Raw genomic sequence first — 9,703 nt, forward strand, 5'->3', positions numbered from 1 at the left:
TAGCTATCCTTCAAATTGCTTTCACATAGGAGGTCCTCAACACTCACTGGTCTGAGATATCACATTTGGTTCTCAGGGGGTCCATGCTTACTTGTTAATACAGAAATACAGGCATGGAGAAGCTGTATAGAATGGGAAGAGGGGTGGCCTGTGAGTCGAAAGACCTGGCCCACCACTAACTACTGTGTGACTTTGGGCAAGTCTTTCTTTTTCTCTAAGGTTCTGTTTTCTGGTGGCACACCTCTGGTCCTGTTATACCTGTTATGTACAACAAATGGGTGTTAAGAATAGAAGAATCCATCAGGAAGGATGTGGAGCTGTAGGAGGAATGTAGTCAAAGTAATTAAGGCAGAGGCATCAGTCCATTAGAAACATCAAGACAGGCAGACTGCTTTTTATATGCACCACCTAAAATCCTTTATAAGCATCAACTAGGGTGGTTCTTCCTTTGCTCTTAGTGGTTCATCAAAGCAGGTCACTGACCTCAGCCACATCTGCCACCATACTCGCTGTCATGGGGTGCTAAAACCATGGGAGAAAGCTGCCAGTTTGCTGCCAGCTTGCAAGCCCATGAAATGTCTGTGTTATTTAGTTTGCCCAATTGTGGGGATCCCGAGGATTTTGCTATAATTTTTGTTGCAAATTCTGGGTTACTCATTTAGGGTCCCTTTATAAAACATGACTAGAGGATCAATCTAGTAGTAAATTGCTACTGACCTCTCTCTCCCTCTCTCTCTCTCTCTCTCTTTCTCGAAAGAGAGAGAAAGAGAGAGAGAGAGAGAGAGAGAGAGAGAGAGAATCCTAAGCAGGCCCCTGGCTGTCAGTGCAGAGCCTGATGCAAGGGTTCATCTCACGAACATGAGATCGTGACCTGAGCTGAAATCAAGAGTCAGATGCTTAACCAACTGAGCCACCCAGGCATCCCTGGACCTCTATATTTTGTCACATTAATATGGCCCTATTTTTTTCAGACCAAGGTCTTTGGGCCCCATTAGTAAGAGGTGCCAATTTGTTTTTGCATTGCTAAGGAAGGGAATCTTTCAGCTGCACGAAGGAAGAAAGAGACACATAATCAAGGTAGGGTGGCCAGCAAGATTGTAATTTTGCTTGAGAGTGTGGTCTTCTGATGATGGGTCCCAGATGGATGGAATGGGCTAGGAAGCAGGGGAGGAAGGATGAGCCCATACTCTGTTGATAGTGTGACTCAGGACTACCCAGCAACCCATCAGGGCTCCATTGGGATGATCTTCTGAGTTTTCACTGCACGTGTTTCCTATGGACTTTGTATTTCTGCGTCTTCCTGGGAGCTTGGTTTAGGCAGTGGGATAAAACACTCTTGCGCGGGATCAACAGTCTGGAAAAGAAGAAATGGCATTGTCAACTTTCTGAGCCAACACAAGGGATGATACTCTCCAGAGCTACGTTTGAAATACCATTTCAGCTTCATTCAGTCCTTTGTTGATAAAGAAAAAAAATATTGAAGCTACCCACATCAGAACTTTGTTTTACCATCTTCCTTCTTAGCCAGTAACAAGGATCTTTTTGCAAGATTCTTGAAGAGCTGATCACTGGACATCGAAGTAATCCAAGAAATTCTTGGAGAAGGTATAATAAAGATCTTCTCATCATGTAAATGCCCTCCAGAGGGTTAATGACGGCAAACGATCTCTCTGTATCCTGGGCTGTGTGCCATTCCAGGAAAAGGCAAAGTCTCAGATAACAGACCAGAAGGATTAGGATTAGTTAGAGTTGCCGTGTATGGTTCATCAAACAAACAATCTGAGCATGACTTTCACCCTCAGATTTCAGTTATGGGGATCAAAATACAAGAACCGTGTCCCAGTGTGGTATTTTTGGCTGCCTGCGTCTGTGTGCCCTCAAGCCATCGTGACACAAACGCAAGTTGCCTCCCCTTCTACTCAGTAGCGCTCCCTCTGCTTTTGTCTGAAAGAATTAAAATCGGTTACACCCATCTGGTGATGGTGGTGACAGCCCTAACCCAGTTCTTGGGGGCAGCCTGAGCTGCAGGAGCTAGACAGTGACTCAGAGAGGCAGCCAGCGGGGCTCAGGGGATCATCTAGACAACTGATAGATACTAAAAGCAGATGTGACCTCATCCATATTCACAAGTCCCTGTTGCCCCCAAGGCAAAAAAAGCAGCGAGCTTGCTCCTCTTCACCCTCACACGAACCCTTCAAGCTGCCTTTTCTTTCCAGCGACATTCACCTATATTGGAGTACATCGTTAATGGAGGGGCCGTGGGGATTTGGAGGGGCTCGGGCAGAGACAAAGGCATTATATCTGGATGACTCAAGCTGCACAGACTTGGAGGGACGAGCCTGCCCTGCCTCTCCTCTCTCAGGTCAGTAAAGACATTGGAAATGAAGCCTGACAGCTCTCCTGTGGAAGGTGGGCTTGCTGTATCCCTCCTTGGTGATTGTAGACGAGCACATTTACCTGCAGCTGAATGGGGGTACCATATGAAGTTAATGCTACATCCTCCTCAGCTCCATCACTGTCTCGGGCTGAAAGCCAAAGGAGGGAAGGGCTGGGTTAGTGTCAGAGATCCACGTGGAAACAGCACATGAGGACTATGAGGAGACTCAAGGGCTTGCAAAGAGGTTCTTGGCCTTTTAGAAAGGAATTCTCAGTCGAGGCTGATTTTTTTTTTCTTTTTCCCCTGAATCTATGACTTAAAAAAAGAGTGCTTTAAAGCTTATGAGGAAGGTTGGCTATGGATGGCGTACGTGTGTTCAGGACATAGAATAATCCCATGCGCGGTTATGTGTTTAATGTCGGTCCCCTCAACAAGACTTTTGAGCTGTGTCTGTCTGTCTCCGAGGTCAGGCCCTTGCACGATACGTATCTGTTGTTTGATGGTCACAGACATGGCCATGCCCCAGGGTTCACACTTAGGGGCTCTCTCGCTAGCTGTGTGACCTGGGGCCAAGTTTCTTAACCTTTGGTTGCCTTTGTTTCCTGATGCGAATAAGAGGGAGATCATGATGATCACAATAGCAAATGTCCTTCATAGGATTGTCTTGAGGATTAAGTCATTCAATATGTGTACGGCCCTTGGAATAGGGCATGATCATCGAAAACACCATATTGCTGCACTCTGCATATTATTACCCACGGTGGTGCTGGTGGTGTGGTCATACGTGATGCTCTGACATTGTTTTCCCATTGTCATTTTTTTCTAGAGGGTCGGACCCTGTGAAATATGAAATGCTATTCTTTCCTTCATGGCAGAACGAACTGAATTCTCGGTTTAACTTTGTTCCTTGAGGTATAACGAGACTCCTTCACACTCAGCTCCTTAGGGACCGACATTCACCCAACATTCTCATCAGACTAGACTAGACACCAGAGAAGCTTCATTCTCCAGAATTCTCCAGGACTGGTTGCTGTTCATGGATTTACCACAGGAAAACACCAAAGTGTTTTCCTCTTTCTGTTCATCCTGCAGCCACTTCATGCTGTGAAATCTGAGTTGAGTAAGGAAGACCTTATGTTTATACAGGGAGGAGGCAGAGACATCATAGCCATCATTTAGGCAAGGAGCCTGAGCTTCTAGACGTTGAGGAGCTTGGTTTTGTCTCAAAGTTGGCAGGAAGCAGAGCTGAGCCTCAAGCCAGGGCATCCAGATTCTGCGTTCTTTCTGCTGCCCCATGCTGCACAATTATCTCACGCTCTCTGGGTCTTTAGGAATGTCAAACCTGTGCCTTATCCGTCCTCAGAGCAGACAAATCCTGCCCAGGCTCACTGTCTTCTTCCCTAATTTACACCACGATTCTCTCTGTAACCTGTAGCTCTTGAAGTTGATAAAACAGCAGTTCTGAGAGTTGTTCCTGGGAAAGAGCAAACAAAAACTACACCACTTGGGACCACTGAAATTGGGTTTCTCCTAGGAAGGGGGGTGCCTTGAAGAAAAACATGCTGAGAATTGTCAAAAAGGGCTGTCCAGGGGCGCCTGGGTGGCTCGGTCGGTTGAGCGTCCGACTTCAGCTTGGGTCACGATCTCACAGTGTGTGAGTTCGAGCCCCGCGTCGGGCTCTGTGCTGACGGCTCAGAGCCTGGAGCCTGCTTCAGATTCTGTGTCTCCCTCTCTCTCTGCCCCTTCCCCGCTCATGCTCTGTCTTTCTCTGTCTCAAAAATAAATAAAAACATTAAAAAAAAAAAAAAAAAAAGGGCCGTCCAGCAAAAGCTCGTATTTACTATAAGGCAAACAGCCCAATGAATGGGCTTACGTTTGCGGTAACATTCTCTTGGTTCACATCATTTTACAGTCATTGAACCACTTTTACACTGCATAGACTCATTGTTTTTATCTTAAAGCCTTCAAAAAGAATCATGCTAGGTTGGTACACCTTCAAACAATGAACAGAAAAAAATGCCCACAATAATGTGATATTTTAAAATATACATGGGTCTTGGGGTGCCTGGGTGGCTCAGCTAGTTAGGCGTCTGACTCTTGATTTTGGCTCAGGTCATAATTTCACAGTTTGGTTTGTGAGATGGAGTCCTGAGTCAGGCTCCACGCTTACAGTGTGGAGCCTGCTTGGGATTCTCTCTCTCCCTCTCTCTGCCTCTCGCCTGCTCATGCTCGTGTGCATGCGTGCGCCCTCTCTCTCTCTCAAAGTAAATAAATGTTAAAATATATATATATATATATATATATACACACATATACATGGGCCTTGCTTATAGCAAACTTGATATAACAATACCTTAAGTAAACTAGGGCAGATGAAATAAGCAATAATTAGAACAAGAGCTTTCCCTTCACAAAAAAATTTTGATGGCTGATATTCTATATTTAAGATCTCCACAAATTATATTGCATTTAAAATTCTCAGTTATAAGGGGGCGCCTGGGTGGCTCAGTTGGTTAAGTGTCTGACTTCGGCTCAGGTCATGATCTCGTGGTTTGTGAGTTCAAGCTCCGCATCGAGCTCTGTGCTGACAGCTCGGCCTGGAGCCTGCTTGGGATTTTGTGTCTCCCCCTCTCTCTGCCCCTCCCATGCTCATGCTCTGTCTCCCTCTGTCTCTCAATAATGAATAAACGTTAAAAAAAAAAAACTCAGTTAAAAGGACAACTGGTTTAAAAAATATAATCAATATACAGCTTTCTAGGAATGCATTTATAATAGAGGGCAAAGAATATTTATAACCATTTGTTTGGTGTCCTGTGGTAACATGCCTGAGTGCATTTTTATTCTCCACCCGGATGTTTTTAGATCTCGGAATTAAGTTCATAAGCCACTTCAGAGAGATAAAGCCTAATCTTCTTTTGAAAGAATCCCAGGGAAATAGAGTCCTTAATCCCCTTTGCCGATCTATTTCAGTGTTTACTAACTCTTATTTTCACAGTTAATCTAAATCCTTTGTGCTTTGGTTTGAGTTCACTTCTACAGATTGTCTTTAGTTGGAGACAGAAAACAGGACAACAGCCTCTTGGAGAGAGGTCTTCATACTTGTGAAATTCCCTGCTAATCTCCTCTTGTCTTTCTCTTCTTTCAGATGAATAATTCTCATCTCACAACCCAGTGGTCAATCAAATAATTATGTGACTGGAGTCACAGCTACAGGCAGTATTAATCAGAAGAGTCTCATGACAAACGCATGCCTCATGGACTCACACAAAATGTCGTGTTTTGGTGTACAGAATTTAGAGAGAGAACTGGCATGGTCTATGAGGAAGGCACCTTAAGAACTACTGTCTATTCCATTGTCTTAACCTTTCCACATGGGTCTGATGTTATAACCCTTTAACTGTCTTTGTGGTTTTCCCTCAGCCTCCCCAAGTCCCTCACACTTCTCATTGGTGGATCCCAGAACTGGAATGGGTATTCTTGTTGGCGACTGGCTGACTGACGCCCAGCACAACAGCCTGATTGTTCTTGCTGACCACACGTCTATTTATATAGCACTGTGTTTCTTGAGCAAAGGAAAACAAAGGCAGTGGTAAGCTGCTTGCCTATTGCTAGCTTGTGACCTATAATACATACGTAGGGTTTCTCAAGTTCTTGTTATCGTACTGTTCTAGTCTGGCTCTTATCTATTTTGTGTCTACTGGTATGTTTTCCTGAGCTTGGTGGAATCCTCTATTTTGTACTGAGTTTCAATTATTCTTCTAAGTTTTGATATTTGTAATTTTTCCCAGGTGACCTAGATTCTGATTCTGTTGTCCCAGTTTAAGTTTCTGGTTATTCTGACCAATGTGGAGAGCAATCTGTATGTCCTTTACTACACTACTGATTTATTATTATTATTATTTTTAACAAAACATCAAACTGGGGACACCTGAGTGGCTCAGTTGGTTGAGTGTCTGATTCTCGATTTCGACTCAGGTCATGATCCCGGGGTCGTGGGATCAAGCCCTGTGTTGGGCTCTGAGCTGAGCATGGAGCCTGCTTAAGACTCTCTCCTTCTCTCTCTCTCTCTCTCTCTCTCTCTCTCTCTCCCTCTTTCCCTTTGCCCCTCTCTCCCACTCATGCTCTCTCTCTGTCTACAATAAAAACAAACAAAACACCAAACTGCTTTGACAGTGACTGTCACTGGCAGGCATTTCCTGCTCAGAAATGGATTTTCTAACCATGCTCGAGTGACAAGGATAGTACTAAGCTCTTGGTCTTTCACCAAACCCTCCTTAGAACACTTAAAACACTTGTGTTTTTGGGTATGGACTCTTGATCATTACAACTCCCAGTATGTTTGGGAGTTCTAAGAACAATTCTAAGTTCTAGAACAATTGGAGTTCTAGAACAATGGGAGTTCTAGAACAATTCTAAGAACCCCTCTCTCTCTTTCTCTCGGCTTTTGTTTCTTGGAAATATACAACGACAATAAAACAACACAAGAAATTTTATCTAATCTTCTGGTGAGAACTACAAGACGTAGTTTCAGGGATTGACTCTGCAATTCTGCCATAAACCTTAGTGATCTGATGACGCACCATCAACAAGCAAGGAAAAACTGTTAAAGGAAGGATGTATAGCATCAATTTCCGACTCTCGGTCAACTGAACTGAAAAGAATGAATGGCTGCATCTCTCTGAACAGGATTTAATTTGAATGTGTAATTGGCCATAGATGACAGCTCAAAAAAGTGTATGCACTTAAAGGGAAGGCTTCTATTAAGTTTTTTGAGCCTGGTGAACATTATGTGTGATATACAACATTTAAAATAACATCATTTTGCACATTAGAAATAAATTGTGAGGAATCAGATGCCTATTAAGACACAAAAATTGATGTAAAACTATGATATTGGGTTATGAATAATAGGCCAGATGTTTCAGAAGGGAATGAATGGGGTTTGACATATTTCTAGACAACCAAAATTAGCCACTATCTCCCAGGTTGGTAGGGTCCAAGCATTTTTGTTGTCATGGTTAATCTATTTTATTCATTAACCAAGTATAGACAGGTGGCTTGGTCTTACATAAAGATAAAATCAAAATCTGACCAGAAATTTTTTGAAAATGTCACATAAGCAAGTTGCTTTATTTCTGTTAATGATTACATATCTGAGCCTTTATTAGAATTCTGATTCGATGGCTCTTCCGGTCACTTTTTGCAAACTTTGAAGGCTTTCAAGCAGTGAATGGTTTGAAAAGTAGAGATTTAGAAGTTATTGGGATTTGTGACGTTAATGAAGTGATGAGTCCTATGAATCAGTTTATTATGATGTTTGGGCAAATTAGCTTCAAGACTTAAATTTTAAAAAATGTCAATCACATGTTACCTGGATTGACTTTTGCATCCGATGGCCCAAACATCTGGACTTAGCATCGTATGCCATGCAACTGCATGGTCCAAGCCTAATTTGGTGCTAGTTAACTCACTTTATAGTGGGTGCCTTTCTTTACCCAGCGTGAGCACTCAGCCACACCCTCTTTATTTAGGGCCTTTGATTCATTTCTGTCTTGGCCTCTCCCCCATAAATCTCTGTATTTTGGAAGAACTGAATTTTCGTAAAAGTCTAATCTTGATTCCGGGTATCTTTACCTCCTTTTTGGAAATAGTAAGTCGCCCATCTAAATTGTTCCCTCTTGATTCATCCTATTTCTCAATTTCTCTCCTGTTTTTCCCACAAGAAAGCCTCCCTACTCCCTGAATCCCCTGGGAAAGTACCTTGTGAGAGTTCCTGGTTCTCCACTCTGAAGCTGCATTGGTAGGCTGGGGCTGGGCAGGCATTCCCTGGTAAAGGGCAAGTCTGCTTGCTCGATCTGTAGAGAATGCAGAGCTCGGGTATGATGTACAGGAGCAGGAAGACCCATGCATTGGTGACCAGGGCAATACAGATGACAGGGTCATCCCACTGGGGCTGCTGCTGGAACTGTGGGTTGCCTCTCAGGAGCATGGAGATCCACACTACCCAGATAATGACGGAGATGAGCACAGTGACGAAGATGAGCCTTCCATGTTGCTTCCAGTTCTCACATGGGCCACAGAAAGTGGCTTTGGAGACGAAGAATGTGAGGGCCATCAGGAAGAGGACATAGACCAGGAGCACAACAAAGTCCACGTTGAGCTGACAGGGTGTCATATGCATGAACATCATACCCCTGGTCATCATAAGAGTCACATACTCAGTGGCAATGATTATTTGCAGCAAGCTGACACCAATAGCAATGCACAGAATTGTTGTCCAAGAGAAGGAGACTCTGCCCCGGACCAGCTTCACCAGGTTGGAGGCATGAGCCAAGAGGCATGAGAAACAGAGAGCAAAGAGAACCCCAAAGAGAAAGTAGCGTACAGGGGCAGTTTGCTGATTGAACTGAGTGATGAAGGCAAACGTGAGGCTAAAGAGTCCCAACACACCCAGGAGGAAGAGGAACTGAGTGGGAAGGACATTCCACTGGCTGCAGTCTTGAACCCTTCGCATGAGGAAGAGAAATGCCAAGAGTAGGATAATCGTAACTACTATGCCAATTATTGCCAGGGACTCTAGAACAATGCTCCATGGCCCCTCGTTGTCACAGAGGAAATAATAGTCCTCAGTGGACTTGACGCAGTCCTCATACATGGTGACTTGTAGGTGGACCTCACGAGAATGGACTTCTGTTTCCCTGCAGAAGAAAGATGAGACAAATTTCTGACTACATCCACCCATAAGAGGGCCTGTCGGGTAGTCCTATTTGGGCACTATAATGTCTCTCATTCCCAAAAGAAGACACCTGGACATACTGGATAAAACGTCCCCAAACTATCAAACCCTGAAATCTCGCCTGGCTCCATTCTGCTGGGAAAAGCAAAACAGTGTCTACTTCCCGATGCTTCATCCATTTTCACGTCAGTTTCCACCAAGCCTTTTTGAAACCTGAGGCAGGATCATTTTCACAAAATAGGGTATGTGACAAAGGTTGCATGGCTGATGAGATTCCAGTTAGGTCGGACTCCAGAACGAGCGCTGTCAACGTTAATGGATCATCGGATCATTCGAGACACTGATGCACTGCTTGAGGGAGACAGGCAGATCATTTTTCCTAGTAATTCTAATGGCTGTTCCCTCTTTTAATGTAAGTCAATCCAACAGAACATGTTATTGCTAAATACCTACTGTTTGTTCATCAAAGAATTATGCAAAATGGTCCCTGCTTCAACTACCTTTTGGGACCATTGAGCACCAACACCTATGTCGTCACTGAGGCTGCCCAGGAAAAAAAATTCCACACATTCTTTAGGAAAAAAGTACTT

General features: G+C 43.9%; 1 protein-coding gene across 1 annotated transcript; it reads right to left on the minus strand.

Moving 5' to 3' along the window:
* Nucleotides 1-948: 948 nt before the first annotated feature.
* GPRC5D (G protein-coupled receptor class C group 5 member D) lies at nt 949-9,121 on the minus strand. Its single transcript, XM_049625085.1, has 3 exons — nt 8,138-9,121; nt 2,458-2,525; nt 949-1,354 (listed from the first exon to the last, which is right to left on the minus strand). The coding sequence occupies exons 1-3, from the start codon at nt 9,117-9,119 to the stop codon at nt 1,274-1,276; spliced, it is 1,131 nt and encodes a 376-aa protein (XP_049481042.1). The 5' UTR covers nt 9,120-9,121; the 3' UTR covers nt 949-1,273.
* Nucleotides 9,122-9,703: the final 582 nt, after the last annotated feature.

This window comes from Panthera uncia, chromosome B4 (genome assembly GCF_023721935.1).
Source record: "Panthera uncia isolate 11264 chromosome B4, Puncia_PCG_1.0, whole genome shotgun sequence".
Taxonomy (NCBI): Eukaryota; Metazoa; Chordata; class Mammalia; order Carnivora; family Felidae; genus Panthera; species Panthera uncia.

What these genes read in the sequence shown, in the direction of transcription:
- GPRC5D (XM_049625085.1), bottom strand. Translation starts at nt 9,119, where the DNA reads ATGGGTGGATGTAGTCAGAAATTTGTCTCATCTTTCTTCTGCAGGGAA. An exon ending in GAACCAGGAACTCTCACAAG is followed by an intron (nt 2,526 to 8,137) that starts GTACTTTCCCAG and finishes TTTGGCTTTCAG; the next exon opens with CCCGAGACAGTGATGGAGCT. An exon ending in GTACCCCCATTCAGCTGCAG is followed by an intron (nt 1,355 to 2,457) that starts GTAAATGTGCTC and finishes CTTCTTTTCCAG; the next exon opens with ACTGTTGATCCCGCGCAAGA.